The sequence below is a fragment of the Sebastes fasciatus genome, chromosome 18 (genome assembly GCF_043250625.1).
Source record: "Sebastes fasciatus isolate fSebFas1 chromosome 18, fSebFas1.pri, whole genome shotgun sequence".
In the NCBI taxonomy this organism is placed as follows: domain Eukaryota; kingdom Metazoa; phylum Chordata; class Actinopteri; order Perciformes; family Sebastidae; genus Sebastes; species Sebastes fasciatus.
Window position 1 is genome coordinate 22809596 of NC_133812.1, and position 22474 is coordinate 22832069.

General features: G+C 38.7%; 2 protein-coding genes across 5 annotated transcripts in view; one reads left to right on the forward strand and one right to left on the reverse strand.

The window, feature by feature from the left end:
- Positions 1-14917, forward strand: part of scara3 (scavenger receptor class A, member 3) — a 29772-nt gene extending 14855 nt beyond the window's left edge. The window contains exons 1-13 of one of the 4 annotated variants that reach the window (XR_012591420.1): positions 2154-2208; positions 2317-2352; positions 3178-3219; positions 4306-4425; positions 7190-7270; positions 8401-8519; positions 8735-8979; positions 9604-9823; positions 10702-10790; positions 11065-11257; positions 11492-11669; positions 12096-14258; positions 14412-14917. Coding sequence is in view for 2 of the 4 variants with exons in the window: in XM_074615785.1 (XP_074471886.1) it covers positions 2317-2352; positions 3178-3219; positions 4306-4425; positions 7190-7270; positions 8401-8519; positions 8735-8979; positions 9604-9823; positions 10702-10790; positions 11065-11257; positions 11492-11669; positions 12096-12574 (1802 nt within the window). In the remaining 2 variants the exon portion in view is untranslated. Of the gene's footprint in view, positions 1-2153; positions 2209-2315; positions 2353-3177; positions 3220-4305; positions 4426-7189; positions 7271-8400; positions 8520-8734; positions 8980-9603; positions 9824-10701; positions 10791-11064; positions 11258-11491; positions 11670-12095; positions 14259-14411 lie in introns of those variants that run through there. The other 3 variants (XR_012591421.1, XM_074615786.1, XM_074615785.1) reach the window with 3 other exon arrangements.
- The window catches only part of clu (clusterin), a 169555-nt gene that overhangs the window by 26624 nt on the left and 120457 nt on the right, over positions 1-22474 (reverse strand). The window lies entirely within an intron of this gene.

A 22474-nucleotide genomic window follows, 5' to 3' on the forward strand; every position in this document is an offset into this window, starting at 1 on the left:
CAATACGTTCATTTGTGGAACATTTAAATTCTCAAATCTCACCCCCATAATGCAACACGCAGACTGTTATTTGCTTCTCAAGGACAGTGAATAAAAATAAACTGGTCCTCCCTTTTAATTCATTACAAATATGCAGTTTTAGGTCAAATATTTGCACTGAAACAGTCTGGTGTAGAAGTGCTGAGTCCATGAGGAATGATGCGGTTTCAGTCTGTTAAAAAAATATACTTTATTTATGACAAATTATGTTTTTATCATTTCAGATCTTTATTAAACATTGTGTGCAACTGCTCCTGGTTTTATTCTCTTCCCAGGCACGTTTCCTCTTGTTCTTGTTTTCTCTTCATGTTGAGCTGATTACTTGGTTAGCCACAGATATTGATCCACAGCAGGTTTCAGAAATTATTTTGCAACATCTTCTATTGGCTTGAGAAATGGACACGGAGAAATAAAACTCAAAATGAACAGTAAACTAGTGAATTCACACAATTTTTCCACGTACATAAAAACACACTAAGAGGACAGAAGTGAAGGTTGCACAGTGGGAGTTACAGACAACAAAAGTCACACTGTATACATCTGCTCATTAGCATTTTGTATCCCTTACATTGAGTACAGTATTGCAAGTTTAAAAACAATTTTATTGTAATATTGGAGAAATTCATCAGAAACCTGTGTTTTCAGCACCAAACACTAACTGCCTCTGGGGTCCAAAGGTGGCTCTAAAAAAGTCTGCAGCTTGATCCTAATACATAAAAATGGCAGATTTATTCAGCTTGGATTGAGAACAACTACATTGGATTCCAACCCAGTGACCCAGTTTCCTCTCAAACCATTGTGCGCTTATTATGTTCCAATATTTAGCCATGTTTACACCAAAATTGGAAGGAGATTATAAAGGCCACTGTGTTTACTTGTGTAAATATGATTGGATGTTATTAGTCAGTTGATGAATGAGCAACTGATGCTAATCAGTGATTGCAAGCATGGCGTCAGATCTCTGCCTAAGATAACGCTAATGCTGCATTCACACCAGATCAGGCGTTGCAGCGATTGGGAGAGTCACTTTATGGCCCACTGACTTCACGAAGTTTAACGTCTTTTGCTCCCTCATGGTTGAGTTGTACAGCTCTGGATCGCCGGTTACGTAATTGGCCACCGCAGCGTGACGTTTGGTTGCGTTTCTCCAAAAGTTAATTCTGTTTCTAATTCTCCGGGTTTTGCAGGTTTTTTTGGCACGCCCTGCGGCAGCTGCAGCCCAAATGCACTACCCCCATTCAAAATGATTGGGAGGACTTGTGTTTTCGCCGCACCGTCAGATCGTAGCCTAAGCCCCATTGACGTTCAACAAGAAAAACTCTTGAAACCTTTCAGAGCCACCTTAAAGCTCACTGGTGGATTCACAATCTACATATTCCTTTAAATTACATCACGTCTGTCTAGACTCAGTCAACACATTTTCCACATTTCCACAATCACAGACGTCACTGCAAAGTCATTTAGCTGTGCTCACTTTCAGGTGCAGCACTGAAGTAAGTCTGCAGTAGCATATGTGACTGCATATATTACATTATACAACAATGTTTCCGCAGTCTGACACTGTTTGCTTGAATGCCAGCTCCTTTGGCAGTATCAACACGGCCAACTCCACGTCCAACTGTCTCTCTTCAGCTACTCAACAACCTGCCAAACCTCTTTTTTCTTCCTGTCAATGAGTGTATATGAAAGTGTTTCCCAGCTCTTTTCATTCAGAAACAGCCTCTCCTGCAGCTCCACTGAGTGTTCTGTACCTAAGGTGTGCAGTTTGGGTGGTGTACAGTTAATGACGTGTTGTATAAAGTCCATTGCTGTTACATACAGTTATGAAAACATGACGTTTAATGTATTCTTCTAGTCCTTGTGCGGTTTATAAGGCCCTCTGGTTGTGTTCTGTGGACGTCATGCTTCTTATTTCAGTCCTTATTTCAGCAAAGCCTGTGTGATGACAACCCTCCTCAGACACACAATACTCCCACCAGAATCAGCACACAAAACCAACAACTGTTCTCATGCTTTGCACCACTGTGGGGCTGTTTTCTCCTGAGTGGGCAGCTCAGCTCAGAGAAAACATTTGAGCAGAACAAAAACCTTCCTTATTATTGTGCTAAGATATCAGTCTCATACTGAACATGCACAGTACTATACGGAGACTTCAGGGGGAGGCAGCTGGTTTGTATGATTTATGACAGGAGTAATAAAACTTGTTAGTGGCTTCAGCAGAATTAGTTTCAGTCAGTTAAATGCCTTTTTTTCTTCTCTTTCTTTCTCTTTTGGCAGACAACTATGGTGGATACGAGAACCAGCTTTTCAAAGGTAATTATCAAGGTTTTCTATTGTCTAAGAAACATGAATGTCAACCAGTTCATTATACGTAATCATCAGCCACATGATAATGTCAATTTAGAAGTTATACTTTTTAATTTCCATAATTTTTTGCTAGTCGTTTGCTGCCCTTATACTTGATTTTGCAAGATTCACCTTGATAAAAAAAAGTAAATAAGCTTTAAGCATGCTTTGAAGGGTGTTCCATTATGTGTTAAAAGAATAGTCTGACATTTTGGGACATTCATTAGCTTTCTTTAGGAGAGAAAGATGAGAAAATTGACACCACTCTCATGTCTCTGTGTTAAGTAAGAGCTAGGATCAGGAGGAGATTTCCTTAGTTTAGTATTAAGACTGGAAGCTAGCTAGTTAATGCTTCCAGCTTGACATGTTGTATCTTATTTGTTTAATCTGTGCACAAACAGAAATGCAAAAATGGCAATTTGCGGTGTTAGAGGGAGGCTAAGCTTCCTCCTGTTTACAGTCTTAATGCTAAACTAAGATCATCTCTAGTCTTCTAATCCAGCTCTCGGCAAGGAAGCAATTAAGTGACAAACTATTCCTTAAATTAAAACCCATCATTTGCAGAGTTGTAAGTCAAGCAAGGTCGGTTTAGTCCATGTTGTCTCTATTAAGAAAATAAAAAGACAAGAGAACAAAAGTGCAGTTTCAGTGATCTGCAGAGTGAATAATGTGACTCCCTTGTAGTACAAAACTATTAAAGCTTGTATATTACATGATGTCTTTGTTATCAGTAGTAGAACATTGTGTTTTCAATTTGTCATGTTTACATTTTTTCCTTGTCTTGTTTTTCAGAGGAGGATTTCAATGGAGAGGAGGAAATGCCTTCATTTAGAGGTGAAGGACACACACACACACACACACACACACACACACACACACACACACACACACACACACACACACACACACACACACACACTCTAACAACAACAAATAATCTGCAAAATAATAATAATAATAGTTATCAGCATTATGTTTTTATTCACCCCTGACATGCTGTGTACACATAGGCCATGTGTGTGTGTCTACATGCATGACTTGTATAAACCTTTTCAAACTTGACAACATAAACCTTGTAAATGGGTCCCTTTGTATTTCCTGTTGCAACGTGTGTTAATGCAGTAGCTGACAGGAAGTAAACTTGGACCAAAGCTGTTGCCCTAGCAACAGAATGGCAATGAAATGGGCTATATATATATATATATATATGCCTGAGTGTGGCTCTGCAATGACTATATTTCAGAAGGAAAAAATGCCTCAGCTACATTTATTTAATAGCTATAGTTACAACTTTGCAGATTTAGACTTTCCTACCATAACATATAGTCATCTGATCAAATATTAAACTTCTACTAAAGCTGTTAAAATTAGCTCCACTTCCACCCTACAACATTAAAATGCTACTATCAGTAAAAAAATATCTGACAAACAGTATAGTATAAAAAAAACAAAAAAACAATTTTGTGAATCGATTAATAGTTTAGGTAATTTTTTAAGGGAAAAAATGCATTTCCTTAGTCTTATATGATAATAAACTATGGTAAATAGCTTTAGGGACATTATATAGACCAATTTGGTCGTTCAAGACAGTAATTGGCAGATTAATCAATGATGAAAATAATCAGTACGTCTACTCTACGGATAATATTATATTATAAATCTATAACACACTGAACTGTACATAACACATACAGTAGTGTGCCATTCTTTGTAATGAGTATGTTTACTTATGATACTTAAGTACATGTGTTGTTATTACATTATAGTATATTTATATTGTGTCATCTCCAAACAGGTAAAACTGACATAACTAATATTTTTACGTAGTTGAATAATGAAATCAAATGTAGGCGCACATACTTATCAGATTGTGACATTTTTCTTTTTATTTATGTGTATATTGAATCATTATCCCTCCAGGTCGCAGCAGAGGTGGCTGCATGAGGTGCCAGCAGAGCCACTCTCTCCAGCTGGCTGTCAAAGTCCTCTATGGATTCGTAGCGTTCCTCATCATCACTGTGGCAGTGCTGGCATCACTTGGTGAGTAAAAGTCTCTAAGCCAGAAGTAGCCCATATATTATATTATATCCCTCACAGAGACACTAATCTCTCAGGGAGGATGTAGTCAACAGCCTTGTGATTAATCCCACATATTAATGCTGACACTGCATTAAGAGTGAGAAGTAGGCTTGTCATGGGAAAAAAATCATACTTTTCTATGTGTGTGTGTGCGTCTTAATAAAACACGTAACTCCCATAGATCAAATGAATGTGGTCCTGGGCCCCGTGTGCCATGTTTTACCTGACAGCTGCTCAGCACCAGCAGATGCTGTTCACATTAACATCACATTTTATTGGGTTTGAAAGCCGTAAATCTTCATCTTTTACTACTGTTTGGGGATCTCAAAAGTAGAGAGAGAGAGAGAGAGAGAGAGAGAGAGAGAGAGAGAGAGAGAGAGAGAGAGAGAGAGGGAGAGAGAGTGGGGCTTAGGGAGAGTGATTTAAAATCCCACAACACACGAACAAGCTTTCATTCGGGTACAGAATGAATATTAATTTACTTACACATGTGCTGGAAACATGTAGATATACTGCACAGTTTCTGTCCCGCCACCAGCAGTTGGTGTTAGTTGGAACATTTTGTTGCTATAGTAACCACTACTGGCTGTGCTCCGTAGCAGTTTAATGCTGAAACTCGTGAGCTTGTGTTTACAACATGGCGAGTCGTGTACACGATATACGTGGCGTTCAAGTGGTTTAGTCGTGAGAACACAGCTGCTAAGCAACGGCAATAATAACGTTACTATCCACATCCAGAAGCCACAGAGGCTAATGATTTAGCAAGATAGTAAGTGGGTAACATAATGCAGAAAATGCAAAGGCATAATGACAGAGGAAAGAGATGAGGTAGTTGGGAATATCAACATTTTCCTCAAACATATTATAAAATTACCAAGAAAAACAATATACGACTACAATATATTAACTTATTATGCATCGTAAAATGAACTTCCATGGCCTCCGCCATTTCTCACAACGTCAACAAACACGTCACAACTCGTTAACTCTGAGCTTTCAGAAACTTTTCACTGACGAGGTTGTGAATACGACATGAGGGAGGGGCGTTCATATGGACTCATCTCGTAAACATGGTAAACACGACCCCATTTGAAGGCACCATAACTAATTATGTCTAGAAATAACAAACATGACGTCACGTTTGTTTTTCCGAGGTGGCCGGGAACTAGCCCTTCGCTGGGGAGAGAAAAGGAGAACAATGGATGACAGCCAATTACATGTCACGACCACGTAATGCTCTGTTAAGAGGTCGTGGTCGTTACACATATTTCTTTACACAGCGTTTTCTGTTAGTTATACTGCCAATAATATTGAAAGTGCATGCATAGTGAGGGTAGAAGAGTTAAACTGACACCAGCTGTTTCTAACAAGTAAATGTTTAACATTATAATAATATTAAACAATATCTTTCGTTGCAAAGTCAAATGTCTGCACAAAGATGAGATATCATCCTTAATTTCAATGGAGAATTTCAGCGCCCTGCTGACAAGAACAATATTCTGGGGAAACATAATTATCATTTTGTAAATGTCAATATTTTGATATAGTATATTGAGCATCCACAGATAAATCAACATTTGCAAACATTCATTGTACCCAAATGTGTGCCAACACACATATAAACACGCACACCACACACACAGAATCCCTGCTCTTTTATACACAGAATCAGAGCTTAGTTTATATTTGTGTCAACGTCCAACACAGCTGTACAACACCAAAGCCCTGGAAACATAAGTACAAACAGAAAAGATATTTCACTTGGCTGCACATCCCGACTGTGCATATGCACGAGGAAAAACAGAAACAAATAACCTTTGATTTTCTGTTCCCTGCTGAACATCTGTTTTATAAAAAACAAATTCTCCAGCAAACATCTGTGAAGTAACAAATGTGGAATGAAGTAACACATCATTCAGCTCTTTGTATCTAGGAAAACAAGCAGGATTGTTGGGAGGGAAATACATATTGCCAAAAACAAATACTGCTGGTAACGCATGTGAAGGAATCTATAGGGGCTGATTTGCAGTCTATACTTATATTGCTTAAGCATTTTTACACAGAATTTACCAAAAGCCCGGAACCATGTTCAGCGTCACTGTCACAGCAGCTAATGCAGTAGAGCAGGTGGTATGTGCACAACGCATGTGGAAGCATTTCTATATGCAAACACATTATGGAACAGACCTGCATTAATCCCCCGAGTCGGAGCTTACGATGCTGAAAAAGGTCTGCGAACACACATTATACTAACTTACACTCTCTTGCACACTTCTTAAACTCACACTCACTAAATGGTTGTTGCTCTCTTGGGAAATATGTTGGAGGAACAGGGCCTGGCCATCTGGTTAAACCAATATTAATCAGTGTTTTGGTTGCTTTTGTTAGCTAATGAAAACGTTGCGTGTTTTGTTGTCAGGGCTTGAATTAAAACTTCCTGTTTTTACTCCGTTAAATACTTCCCATGTCCTGTAAACACTGAAGTACTGCTGATGTTAATCATTTCTGTATCTGCTCCTCGGTGTTCAGGTTATTTTCATGATTATTTGCATGTTTAAAGCTCATCGGTTTAACTCCCCATTGACTTACACTGACTTCCATAAGAATAATATTGTGTTCCTTCACTGAAATGTAAATCCTGAACTCGGGAATAAGAATATGCAATTTTACAACCCTTGAACATTTTTTTCTTTAATTAACTTGATCGACTTCTCTGTGTCTCCAGTGTTCAGGAAGGTTGACAACCTGTCTGAGGAGGAGTCCGTCTACCACAACAAGATCACCAGGGCTCAGCAAGGAATAGACGGTAAAGTAGCTGGAATTACTTACAAATGGTCATTTTTATGCCTCCACGCCAGCGACAGCTGTGGCTGGAAACATTATGATTTTGGGTTATACGACTGGTCCATTCTCATGAAGCAACATCTCAGGAACGCCTGGAGGGAATTTCTTCAAATTTGGCACAAACGTGAACTCCAGGATGAACTGATTCGATTTTGGTGCCCAAAGGTCAAAGGTCACTGTGATCTCACAAGACACATTTTTGGCATTAACTCAAGAATTCAAATGCTAATTATGATCATTTCACACAAATATGATAAAATTAGGAAGAGATGACATTTTGCAACTGCAGCTTGACTGGTTGGCGGAGGCATACACCCGCAAGGTGGTAATTCTAGTTTTATATTGAGTTAAGTTGGCCCAATAAACCCTAAACAAAAGCAATGGAAAGACACTTATGCACACAGTGAACATAGAGTTATTCAAAGTTTCTTGAGTAATAACTAAAAAGAATATTTTTTTAAATATACAAATGGGAAATTTGGTTTACTTTCCTACTAATTTTGAGGATTTCATACATTCTTAGAAACTCCAATAAATTGATTCATTCACAGCCTTCTGGTCTTGAGATTGTTAATTGTTCGCAAGTTCATTCTTGACCTCGACAATACAATTTCACCACAAGGTCCATTCCCAAGCTATTCTGGATCTTTTGCTCAGTTGTCATGGAAATGTAGACGTTCAAGTTTCCATTTTTCTGAGCACATTAAGGACTTCTCGTTCATGTTGGCTTAAAAATTGAGAGTTGACAAAAATAATTTCACAGCAAAGTTAATTTAGTAGCTGTTTGGAACAGTTACAGTAACATTTAGTGATAATAAGTATCTTCCCATCTGCTGGGAAAGACGATATGAACCTGAACAGCCAATAAATGGACCTTGTGGTGCGATTATTTTGTCAAGTACATAGATATATGTGCATGTGTACCAGGTGTTTTAAGGTCATCCATGAAGTGTGAAGCATTACGGATGATTAAGTGTGATGTCAGGCGAGCTCAAAATATGTTTTTCTCTCCCACACATATGGTTACCAGAAGCGTTTATATATCATATACAGACATCTAGACTTCTCATCTCCCCTCCTTTTCTCTCTCAGATCTGAGCTCCACCTCTAACTGTTCTGGCTGTCTGGATGTGACTCTGTACAGCGAGGAGATCAGCAGGCTGAAGAGGGAGTTTGAGGACATCCAGAGAATGATACTGGGACAGGAGCAGGTACTGTGTGGCGAATCACAAAAGAAGATCTAAAAGACGAAGGCGACATCTTCAACTTTCTTGTTTTGTTCAACCAAAAGTCTGAAACCCAAAGATACTTAATTTGTAAAAATAAAAAAACAGATCATTACATTTGAGCTTTGAGAAAATAAAAATCTTATACAGATCAATTTCTGATCACAATCTCTACCTCTTTGATCCCTGCCCCCCTCCAGGTCCTGGACCAGGCCTCCCAGACCCAGACCACGCTAAAGACCACCAGCAACCGGCTGACACGCGACATGCAAAACCACCTCATGTCAATCAAACTTCTCAACCAGTCGCTGGAAAGATACATGGATCGGGTGGAGGGCTGGAAGGACGTGATGGAGGAAACTGAAGAGAAAATGAAGACGCTGGGGGACGATCAGTACGACATCAAAGCTACAGCTCAGCAGGTTAACACCACGGTGGCACTCAGGTGATTGAAAAGACCTATTTTATACTTGAAACACAGATATCGACTATTGACTATGAATTACTATAGTATAGTGTTCATTTTATCAGCTATTCTTAGATTTAGTCTTAGTCCTGAGATCAAACATCCATGGTGGTTTTAATCATATTTAGTCAACCTCATCTAAAGATTAGTTGACAAAAGACACATATTATGAAGACAGGTAACAACGACAACAACGGGCAATCGTGTTGTTTTAACTCTGACATTTTTTAGGCCTTAGTGTTTTACTAGTGTAATGATTTTATCAACCCCATACTAGATTATTATCACGTCTTGTTAGCTACACGTGTTTATGACCTTTTAGTGAACTGACCTAGTGGGAACTTCAAATCAGTGGCTGACAGCAGGCAAGAAGCCAGAGTAATAGCCACAACTGCAGTTTTCTGACAAGCAAATCCTTATTTACGAAGGCAAAGTACAATAACAATAACATCTGGGATTTCCCATTTGAAGAAGGCACAGCTGGGACACATAATGCGTAAACCTACTATAGAGTGTAACCAATGGGAGTTTATCATCCATCTTTTTTTATTTGTTTTTTAAACTGCCCCTCACATGTCTTCTGTGTTTGCCTCTGCCCTCCAGTACAATGTGGATAGATGCCCTGCAGAGAAAAGCAGATGAGGAGACTCTGGTCCTCCATAAGTTGACCACCGACTGGCAGAACTACAGCCGAGTTCTGAGCACCATGAAATCCAACACCAGCAGCACCACGCAAACGATGCGCTTCCTCCAAAACAACATCATAGCAGATCACCAGAGAACAGCCATGTCCACTGAGGTGTACTACGACCTCACCCAGCAGGTGTGTGAGTTTGTGTTTGTGTTTGCAAGTTTGATTTAAAAAGAACAAAACATTCCTTTAGGAAAAAGAAGAGTTGTTGGCTGAATCCTGTCGTTTCCTTTTTCTGTTTCTTTTACTTGTACACCAGTAAGACCAATTTGAATCTCGAAAGTGCTGACACAGTGAGGACATTTTGGACATTTTGGACATTTCTTACCTCGTAAAAAGTATTTTTGAGGGTTAAGACTTGGTTTTAGAAGTAAAGTTAAAATCAAGGTTTGAATCTATGTAACGCATTACCAAAAATTCTCAAATAGTGGCACCTCAATGGCAGAGAGAACCAGGGCTATATTTGGAAAAGGTATACATTAGAGATAGGCCTTTTCTCCTGATTCCCAATTAATACAAACTCAAAACTTCCTACATGTTTACCTCTTGTCTTGATAAATTCACTATTAATGTTATGTACATTTCCACAGCACTGATTCCATCAGCACACCAACAACAATAGAGTCATGTCATACTCAACACAGAAATGCTGTTTTCATTACGCAATTAACTCCAGTCCTGTCACTTTAACATAATTCCTGATCAATGTTAAGCTATCATGAATGCAACTCAACCCCAGCAGGTTTTCCACATTAATAGTCTTCCAGTCTGCCTGTGACTGGTAGGCTTTTAATGTGAAAAATGTAGTTTAAATGACGGCAACTTAACATTGATCGGGAAAAAAAACTGTGTATTGCTGTGGAAATACATTATTATGCTGAACCGACCATGCTACAGGTGATTTCATTCCCCTCAATGATTTTTTTACCTGACCTTTATAAGAGAATTAACAGTATGTCAATGAGGGTCCTCACAAGTAAAGAAGTACTACATGTCTGTATTTCCTCCAGGTGATGAACCTGCAGATGCAGCTTGACAATGTGACGTCTTTCATGGATGAACATGAGGAGAACATGCATGACCTTCACTACCATTCCAGGTAACACACACATGTACTACCACACATGAGATGACATTGTATTGACTTACACCAATTCCTTAGAGGTGAACCGTAACCTTTCATGTCTGATCCCTGCCTTTGCTCCAAAATTTGACCCCTGACCCTAATCTCAACTTTTACCACTTGGCTGGTGATGTCGGTAGGCATGTGCACAAAAGGGGTTAACCCCATAAACCCCAAACATAAACCAACCGCCCCCCTCAGGAAAAAATAACAACTCACACTTTAACCATCCTCAACCGTCTCTCTTTAGGTACTATGAGAACCGGACAGGTGAGCGTTTCTCTGCATTGGACGGTCGTCTGAACTCCATCTCCATGGAGATCGACACAATCTCCTCCAGCATCAACGCCACCGTCAGCCACGTCCAGAGCATGTACAAGTACATCAACATCGAGAGCTCGTCCTGCCAGGGTCGCATGGGCAGACACACTGAAGACCTACAGGTAGGAAACGCCGTTCCATGTATTCTGTTGACAGCGATGACGTATCACTTAGCTTAAATATTGGCTGAGATGATTTTTAACTTTTTGACACTTTGCCCAGTCTGCCAATGAGATGTTCTGTACTTTAGTTTACCAGATTTCTCTATTCTTTGTATTTGTATACTTGCTGATTTTCCCATTTTTGCTCCTATCTTTATCCTCACTTCCTCTTCTTCTTCCTCCTCTTTTGTCCAGAACCTGAACAGCACCGTCTTGTTACTCCTCGACTTGGCCGAAATACTGAGACAACAAAACATGTTGTTGACTGTCCGACTGGACGTGGACGTCAGGAACCTGTCCATGGTGATGGAGGAGATGAAGCTCGTGGATGTTCACCATATCCAGCTCATAAAGAACTTCACTATACTAAAAGGTACGGTAGATGTTGTCACATATGGATGCAAATTGTAAGCACTTTCCTTAATCGATCATTGGTAACACTAACAATCAATCAACCGATTAATCGTAATTTAAATAAAACATACAAATTGTGCATATACTAAATAATACCAAGTGTGATTTTCCTCAATCAAAGCCTTGTTTCCATAGCAACATATTGCATATTCTCTGACAGCATTGCATAGCCTATGAAACATGTAGGGGATAATGTATAGTGAGCCGGTCATTGTTGTGAAATAAACCCCGACAGGGTCTTGCTAGTTATCGTCGACTAAAACTATGAAGGATAAAAATGACTAAAATGTGTCTAACACTAATCAGCATTTTCGTTTTAAGACTAAGACTAAATTTAAAATAGCTGCCAAAATGAACATTGAACCTCACCGTCCTCTCTCAACAGGCGCTCCTGGAAAACCAGGGCCCAAAGGAAACCGTGGTGAGGCCGGCTCTAAAGGACCTGTTGGACTGACTGGGAGCAAAGGCGACCGAGGCCCTATAGGAGGCCGAGGAACTGCTGGAGAGAAGGGTTCTCCTGGGCCCACAGGAGTACTGGGGGAAACAGGCCCCATTGGCAATAGAGGAGCAGTAGGAGTCAAAGGAGTTAAAGGAGTTATTGGCCCGCCAGGACCAGGTGGTCAGAAGGGCGAGAATGGTAACCCTGGCCTAGACGGTCTAGACGGCAGCCCGGGACACGGAGGGATTCCAGGGATCCAGGGTCAGGTAGGACTACCGGGCATTATTGGGCCACCAGGAGCAAGGGGGAAACCAGGGCCAGTAGGGGCACCTGGACCACCAGGAACACCTGGACCTCCAGGCGTGCCTTACCCCCACATCCAGGAGCGGACCGTGACACCTGCTACGGCGTCCAAGAGACAGTAGGAAGATGGACGAAGACGTTGGACTCGGAGGTGATTTTGTCCGGTACAAAGAAGAACTATTGACAGATGAAGGAATATCATCCATTGCGACTGGAGACGCAGTAATCCATTTTTGATGGGATTACGCAAGACAGTCGAGAGCTTCGTGAACAAATGTGACAAATGGAATTGAAGACGGGGCTTTAAAGGAGGCATTCCCCTGATATTATGACACGGCCACATGAAATGAACCAAGAGGACGTTCTAGAAAATAGGAAACAGAACTGAACTGTTGTTGAGAAGCGAGACAGACAGAAGAGCACCTAAAGCCAGAAATGGACTGTGTTTGGACAGATTATAAATACTGTGGTATGTTGAGAGAAAACTGCCTTCACACTACACATGGCTCTCATTATTACTTTTGATGGCTCTGACCTTGTACATCATAGCCAAAGAAAACCCAAAGACAGCCCGTCCATCTATACATGACATATTTTTAACAGAATTAAAAACGTGTCTTAGACGATGAGATCAACGGTAATAAAAAACAGACCTATTGAAGTCTTGTTGAGTGGACTGGAAGCAAAGGAATGTTTGAGGTTGTTATCAAACCACCAAAACCATAAATATAGACGCAACTCAACCGGTTGCACACAATGTGATTGGTTGATGCCTGTTATCGCGACGCAAGAGCTCAGACAATCGACTTTGTTCCAAAAAAATGAAAAATGCTAATTAATAGCATGAAAAAAAAACGCTTCCAGTGTGTAAAGGCCTTTAAAGTGTAAAAAATAAAATGAGTTTGCTTTTGGTATTTCAGAGCGGGTACTCTGAAGACATTTCTTTCATCCTCTGGGCAAAGCTGTCATTTTATGATCAGTGTTGAATCAGTGAATAGACTCTTGTGGGAGGCGACATTGCACTCAGCAGAGAGTGCCTGTTTCATTGGTGAAGGTTATCCCCGCCCCTACAATTAAGCCACGCCCCTTTCACTACTCCTGAACTGTTTGCCGTAGACTTTTTAGGAGGCATCATTGGACTCTTTAGCCACACCCCCTTTCGTAACTCATGATCCATTTGTCGTAGACTCTTTTAGGAGGCATCATTGGACTCTTTAGCCACGCCCCCTTTCATAACTCATGAACCATTTGTCGTAGACTCTTGTAGGAGGCATCATTGGACTATTTAGCCACGCCCCCTTTCATAACTCATGAACCATTTGTCGTAGACTCTTTTAGGAGGCATCATTGGACTCTTTAGCCACGCCCCCTTTCATAACGCATGAACCATTTGTCGTAGACTCTTGTAGGAGGCATCATTGGACTATTTAGCCACGCCCCCTTTCATAACTCATGAACCATTTGTCGTAGAGTCTTGTGGGAGGCATCATTGGACTCTTTAGCCCCACCCCCTTTCATAACTCAAACTGTTTGTCGTAGACTCTTGTGGGAGGCATCATTGGACTCTTTAGCCACGCCCCCTTTCATAACTCAAACTGTTTGTCGTAGACTCTTGTGGGAGGCATCATTGGACTCTTTAGCCCCACCCCCTTTCATAACTCAAACTGTTTGTCGTAGACTCTTGTGGGAGGCATCATTGGACTCTTTAGCCACGCCCCCTTTCATAACGCATGAACCATTTGTCGTAGACACTTGTAGGAGGCATCATTGGACTATTTAGCCCCGCCCCCTTTCATAACTCAAACTGTTTGTTGTAGACTCTTGTGGGAGGCATCATTGGACTCTTTAGCCCCGCCCCCTTTCGTAACTCATGAACCGTTTGTTGTAGACTCTTGTGTGAGGTGTCATTGCACTCAGCAGATAGTTCCTGTTTCATTGGTGAAGGGCACGCCACAAGAGTCTATGACAAACGGTTTATGAGTTATAAAAGGGGCGTGGCTAAAGAGTCCAATGATGAAATTAAATTGTAGGCACAGGGATAACCTTCGGTTCATGCTAATGAGCGTGGTATCAATTTTCTCATCCAACTCATGGAAAGAAAGTAAATCATATTTCACAAAATGTTGAACTATTCCTTTTAGGAGTTATGAACGCAAGGTAGGTCACACATAAATGAATAACAATGTTTGTAAACATGTCAAGTAATAAAATAAAAATCACCAACGTTGTTTGTTTTTCTGCGCAGGAGTGTTACATGTGCCTCAGTTTCTACTATTAACACTTGAGATAGCAGAGTAATGACTTGTTAGAGAGTTTTGGTCTTATGATACACACATAAATAACCTTTTATATCACAGAAAAAAAGCGTCTTACAAAAAGGGAAACATACTATTTTTGTAAACCTGTGTGTTGTAATGAAATGCGACTGGTTTGCATCGAACTTCAATAAAGCTTTTTTTAACAGACTCGTTGTCTTCAGTATCCTGCTGTACTTCTAAAGCGGAGTGCTATTGTTGCCGTGTGAGGGAAAGGGAGCAGCCATTAATTCAAAACACATGTCAAACCCCTCCCATTAGATGTCTGAGGTTTGCCTCCACTGAGTCAAAGATAGGGGATTGTCTAGATTTACCCTGTTGTTTTAACATAGGTGGCTGTTTCTACAAGACACTCCCAAATTAAAAAAAGCAACCTCTATGAATGAGTATGTAATACAAATTACATGTAGAAGTTAGGTTTTTAATTTGTAACATGTTTATTTTTGCATGGTTTTCATCACTTAGTCTTACTAAATGTCCTTACCACAACATTAACAATAACGTTCATTTTATACATTTAAATTAATTTCCATCAAGCTTTGTGCATCATTGTAAATATTGATATAAAACATTTTCTAAAAATAGGATTAATGATTTTCTCTATACCCTGAAGACAGTAACCATAGATGTCTTCTTCATACACAAAAAAAATTTAAATGTTTTTTTATGACAGATATTGCAATTCTAATGTCTAATGTGTCCTAATGTAACTAGATTTGTTTGGCTTTGAATAAAACTTTTTCTACGGTATTTGTTCTGTGTCGCGGTAAAGACAATAACAAATAAATAATTTTAATATGGTGTAAAGTAATATGTATATGAAACAATTCCATTTGAAATAATGTCATATTGTAATTGAATTAGCTGATTTTACATAACTTAACATAAAGAAAAGTGGTGTTTGGACCCATAAAATGCCTCATAAATTTTATTAAATCACATTATTTAGTAATTATTATTTTATGTCAAGATGGGTAACAACAAGGATTGGACTGCAAGTTTGAAAATAAATCAAAAATTTCATTGCTGGGACTTGCCCGTAGTTGCAGAAACACAGAAGTACTTGTAGTTCATAGTAGAATGTAGTAAAGTGTAGGTTACAGATGTCCAAAAATAAGAGTTAAGGATCAAAATAATACCTTTGACATGCCCAAAATCATCAGTTTTATGCTAAAGGAAAGCATTTATCCTCTTCAAGATGCTTTTCAGAATATTTTAATGTCTGAAAAAGGCGTATGTGGGTGTGTTGTTGCTGATAACCTCCCTGCAGCTCCCTGATCTCGTGCTGACTGATATTTTCACATTTCTCTCTCTTTCTCCGTGCTGGAACATGACAGGCCTTGTGGGATGTAAGGAACCTGATCTCCAACAAAAACTTCCTTCAAGAATCCACCCAAATCCCTTATTCCTGCAGTCCTCATAACTATTAGTTACGAGCACGGAACATTTGCTTTAAATCTCTCGCTGTTTTCACCTCAGAAACCTGAAGCGAAAGCGAAAAAATTGCTGCTGTTTCTGATCTACGAGGCAGGAAAGTATGGCCGATATAAAACCCGGGATTAGATTTATATATTTGAATTCTTTATTCACACGTCAGACGCCCTTCAATCTGACTAGCACCATCTCTCTGCTCGTGGTAAGGGAGACCTCCTGCAGACAAACTATTCCCACATGTGGAGCCTTAAATCACCAGAGGACTGTTGCTAAATTGTTGGACAGGGCAACAACAGAGGTCACCACATGCAGCCACAAGAGGAACATGCTGAGAAAGCAAAGAGACAGTGGAAGAAAGACAGAGAATTGATGGGAAATGTGAAAAAGAGAAGGAAAGGACTATAAATTCACTAGAAACCGTTCTCATCCCAACTCGTCACAATGCATAGGCGAGCTGTTTTTGCCTTTGGGTGCCCAAATTTTTTGAATCTCACCAAGGTGATAATTGTCACGAAATCACTTTTTTTTGTGTTTGCTTTAATAATTATTAACGAAATACGACACAAAAAAACATTTTGTACATTTTAAAGTTAAATGCATCAATCTGGTGCACTGGAGCCGTGAGACACCTTTACCCTCGCGCCCTGAGCCAGTCGCGGTGGAGGAAACGCTCACGACGAGGGCCAGCCAGCACCGGGGCGAGGTTGACAAATAGTTGCATTTTTTTAAAGATGTAGTTTTATTTATTTATTTATGTATACATTTACTTTTTTTGATAAGCCTTCGCTGTGATCGCCGCATATGCATCACATACTGATGCTTTGTCAGACCCCTTGGTGTCACTTTACGGTCGCACTAAACACGTGCTTAATGTTGTGAATTCAAACAAAAATTGAAACAGTCACGTAGTTAGGTTGAGAAAAAAAACATCATGGTTGGGCTTAAAATAACTACGTTAAAAGTGAAAATTAAAATTGTTGCTGATTGAAAGTGAAACTTAACTCATGGGCCATGAACAGCAGTCTCCTGGAAGAAACAGTGTCTGAAAAAAAAGTTTAAAAAAATATTTATATGAGTCTGAAAAAAAAGTTTGAAAAAAACAACGAAAAATGTCTGAAAAAAAGTTTGAAAGAAAAAATCCGAAAAATGTCTGAAAAATGTTGGAAAACAACAGTCTAAACAATACCTGAAAGAGGTAAAAAAAAAAAAAAAAAAAAAGTCTGAAAAAAACAACGAAAAATGTCTGAAAAAAAAGTTTGAAAAAAAAGTCTGAAAAAATGTCTGAAAAAAAAGTTTGAAAAGAAAAGTTTGAAAAATGTTGGAAAACAAAAGTTTGAAAAAAAAGTCCGAAAAAATGTCTGAAAAAAAAGTTTGAAAAAAAAAGTTTGAAAAATGTTGGAAAACAAAAGTTTGAAAAAAAAAATCTGAAAAAATGTCTGAAAAAAAAGTTTGAAAAAAAGGTTTGAGAAATGTTGGAAAACAAAAGTCTAAACAATGTCTGATAAAGGTAAAAAAAAAAAAAAAAAAGTTTGAAAAAAAAGTCCGAAAAATGTTGGAAAACAAAAGTTTGAAAAAAAAAGTTTGAAAACAAAGTCCGAAAAAATGTCTGAAAAAAAAGTTTGAAAAAAAAAGTCTGAAAAATGTCTGAAAAAAAGTTTGAAAGAAAAAATCCGAAAAATGTCTGAAAAATGTTGGAAAACAAAAGTCTAAACAATATCTGAAAAAGGTAAAAAAAAAAAAAAAAAGTCTGAAAAATAAGTTTGAAAAAAAAGTCCGAAAAATGTTGGAAAACAAAAGTTTGAAAAAAAAGTCCGAAAAAATGTCTGAAAAATAAGTTTGAAAAAAAAGTCTGAAAAATGTTGGAAAACAAAAGTTTGAAAAAAAAGTCCGAAAAAATGTCTGAAAAAAAGTTTGAAAGAAAAAATCCGAAAAATGTTGGAAAACAAAAGTCTAAACAATATCTGAGGTAAAGAGGTAAAAAAAAAAAAAAAAAGTCTGAAAAAATGTCTGAAAAAAAAGTTTGAAAAAAAAGTACGAAAAATGTTGGAAAACAAAAGTTTGAAAAAAAAAAATTGAAAACAAAGTCCGAAAAAATGTCTGAAAAAAAGTTTGAAAGAAAAAATCCGAAAAATGTTGGAAAACAAAAGTCTAAACAATATCTGAGGTAAAGAGGTAAAAAAAAAAAAAAAAAGTCTGAAAAAATGTCTGAAAAAAAAGTTTGAAAAAAAAGTACGAAAAATGTTGGAAAACAAAAGTTTGAAAAAAAAAAATTGAAAACAAAGTCCGAAAAAATGTCTGAAAAAAAGTTTGAAAGAAAAAATCCGAAAAATGTTGGAAAACAAAAGTCTAAACAATATCTGAGGTAAAGAGGTAAAAAAAAAAAAAAAAAGTCTGAAAAATAAGTTTGAAAAATAAAGTCAGAAAAATGTTGGAAAACAAAAGTCTAAACAAAGTCTGAAAAAACAGTCATTTTACCTCACAGAACGTGGGAGGATACATACTACATCACTTCAAAAACCTTAACCAAAAGTTATTTCCAAACTTAGCAAGGCTAACATTGACTCAGCCAGTGCTTATTGATAACCTTATTGATTAGCTCACTTTGGTAACCTACGTTAATGGTTTTTGCTAAAGGCTGAGTGGGCGTTTCCATTTAAAAAAAAAAAAATGGAAACAAAATACAGATGGACCTGCCCTTTAAGATGTGGAAACAAAACTCCAAATATAATGTTGTTCAGTGTCTACTGGCAGAAATATTGGGTAGTGAAGCTACTTTTGTGTTTATATCTGGTTTGCTGTGGACATTTGTTGCATGTTTTAAGAACTTTATTTTATTTATTTATTATGTTGTTTTGTTGCATGATTTTAGAACAAGTTTTATGTTTGTTCATTGCATGTTTTGGTGTGTACAGTTTTTACAGTTTTAACGTTTAATTTACATGTATTTTTAGAGACTTTTCTGCCTTTGACTCTGAGAAACTCTAATTAGTAATCATCTGCTCCTGCAAAAGATACACTTGAGATTGGTGCAGGTGCAGATGATTACTAATTAGTTTCTCAGAGGCATCAGCAGAAAGGGTTGTAAAAGACACGCCTGGTTAAACTTTACACTCCACACACTATTAATATATTTCTGCCGTATGACATGAGCAATTGAATGTTAAATTTAACAACTTAACAAGTCATATATGAGGGCTGTGAGTTTGCCAGCTTGTTGTAGAGCTGGCAAAAGTGGCCAAAAAATGAATTAATGTAACTTTAACAGTGAAAAAGTGTCAGTTGATGTTTGACAAAAGCATTTGTACAACCTTTCCAAATCCCGAGCATTACATTGACGCCATCAAACTGAGGAGTAATATGGGAAAAAGGGGGCTGGGGAACCAGGGCCTGTTTACATTGGCAGGAATCACTTGTTAATTTGGGTTTGCTGTGTACACCACATGCTTACTTACAAGGTATATATGAGAGCTTGAAAATTGCCAGAGGTCACTAAAGGGGGGTTTCTGGAGGAGTTTAATTATTGTTTTTCTACTTATTATAGTGGCTCAGCATCTCTAATCCGAGAGAAAAAACAACACAAATGCTCGTCAAGACGAAAATATCTACAGTTTCTTTTTTGGTGAGAAGCAGCAGTGTTTTTATGCTGGGTTTTGAAAAGGTTTAATTAACCGGAATGTAATATAATTATTATGAAACTACAGCAGAGAATGATGTTACAGTAAAACCAGGTGGCAAACGCCACATGCAGCTCTTTAGCCCCTCTGCAGTGGCTCCCTGTGGATTTTTAAAAATGGAAATGAATAACTGTTTTTTGTTTACAACTTCATTTTTATTTATAATTGTTGTAGGTTTATGGTACGACGGAGTATTAGGGCCACATTGAGGGTAAAAAAATAATCTGAGATTTTGAGAATAAAGTCATAATATTACGAGAATAAAGACCTAAATTTACGAGAAAAAAAGTCGTAATATTTTATAAATAAAGTCATAATATTATAAAGTATTTTTTTTTCTGTGTTATTTAATTTTTTTCCTGTAAAGTTATGACTTTATTCTCGTAAAATCACAACTTTTTTCTTGTAATGTTATGACTTTATTCTCCTAATATTATGACTTTATTCTGGAAATCCAGATGTTTTTTCCCTCAATGTGGCCCTAATACTCCGTAGTACATTTGCTCTTTGGCCCTCACTGCATTAGACTTATATACTATATACTTATACTATAAACTGTGTTGCCTTCATCACAATGATCAAATCTTTTGCGGCTCCAGACAGATTATTTTTTTTTTGTGCCTAAAATGGCTCTTTTGATAGTAAAGGTTGCTGACCCCTGTACTAGAGGCTTCAAAACAGCGGTGCACAAACCAATGGGTGACGTCACGGTGACTACGTCCACTTCTTATATACAGTCTATGGTCAAAACATGAAAATCAACAACATGGACGGAGAGAGAGAGAGAGAGAGAGAGAGTCAAAGGAAGTGAAGTAAGATGTAAGTGTGGACATGGTGTGCTATAGCTGTGGTGAAAAACATCAGGCCGAGCCAGCATAAACCCAAAGGCCAGATGTGCTTTCTGGAACCAGGTCTGACTTTCCCAGGTGGAATATATTTCACAGCATCATATATACGGTAATTTTCTCACCCCACAGGCTTAGCAACGACCTGAGAGCTCGAAACTTATTTATTTTTCTGAGAGTCATTAATGATCAGGATGTAACACGTCTCTCCCTCTTCCCACATGGACACTTAAAGGCTGATTGGCTGTGAAGTGGATTGAGTAGCTGTGATGTTCTGTAGTGGAGTTATGGTTTGCTGCCCGACGCAGCCCATTCTCATTGTTGCCTAAACCTAAAGTGATGCCAAAGGTAACTATAGTGGTTTTGATACCAACAATAAAGTGACGCCAAAGGGACGTCATTGTTCTGAAATAAACCCCGACAGGGTCTTGCATCACCCTGAAGGTTTTTTTCTTTCACAACAATGACCCACTAGCTGTACATTATTCTGCTTATTACACGGCTACTTAAGTAAGAAATCAATAATTTGACACTTAAATGATCCTCCAGAGACCGACATCAGAACTGCACCCATAGTAACGGTCTGTTATCCATAGCAACGGCCTGTTATAAAGAAATAACAGACCGTAGAACGGCATAATTGACCAATCAGAATCTAATTCAACAAAGCCGTGTAATACGATCAGAATAAATGATTTCTCTTCATATTTCATGCTCTCTCTCTCAGCGCTCTGTCACCCAGGTGTAGTTTGAGTCATGCTGACATTAAATCAGCCGGGAGTGGGAGGAGGTGGCACGCGGAGAGACATTACCTAACCAGCAGCAGCACACACACACTTACACATGTGCACGTATACACATACACGGTTTGAGACGTTAGCTAACCGTTGACTTGACAGGCCCCCAAAGAGCTCATTATGTAGACAGCTGTAAAAACACACTTGGCCTTTCACTCTGGCTCAGGTACCCATTATTCTATATATGCCTGTGTGTGTGTGTGTGTGTGTGTATCACACCTGCTGCAGTGTGTGTAGTGAATCAGCAAGTGACTCTGAAAATAAATAGAGTATTTGGGTTTATGATTGAATGCACAAATTGTGATTGCAACAGCCACGTAGCTGAGGGTGGGCCTAGGTGGGCCTGGGTCCACCCACTTGGCACTCAGGCCCACCCAATCAGAAGCCTTCCTTTTTTTTGCTGGATCACCCAGTGAATAGCGTCAAAGAAGCGGTTTCAATTATCTGACTACTTCTTGTTTAGGCTACCTGCAGATTTTTTGAGTTGCAATGCATCTTGTAAATGCCAGATTTTGAGCAGCTCCTCCTCTTTCACTCAGCGTACAGCCGGTGTTTCGCTTAAACAAGTGAACATGTTTATTGGTGTCTCGGTTTCTCGGCAGCTGTTGACACGAACAGAAAGCCATCGATGATGACGTCACTTTACATAATAATTAGCCATGTGCTTCTCTTCGTTGCACGTATTTGTTGATGGGTCCAACCAACACAAGGCTTTCATCCAGGAGACCGCTGTTAGTGTCCCGTGCGTTACGTTTCACTTTCACGTTACAATCAGCTGTTCGTTCGTGTCCCGTGTTCACAACATCAAGTCACATTTTCACTGTATGTAGTAGTAGTTTTAAGCCCAACCAAGTTATTTTTTCCTAAACCTAACTAAGTGCTTTTGTTGCCCAATCCTAAACAAGTGTTTTTCTTTAATTCACAACGTTAAGCACGTGTTTACTGTGACTGAAAAGT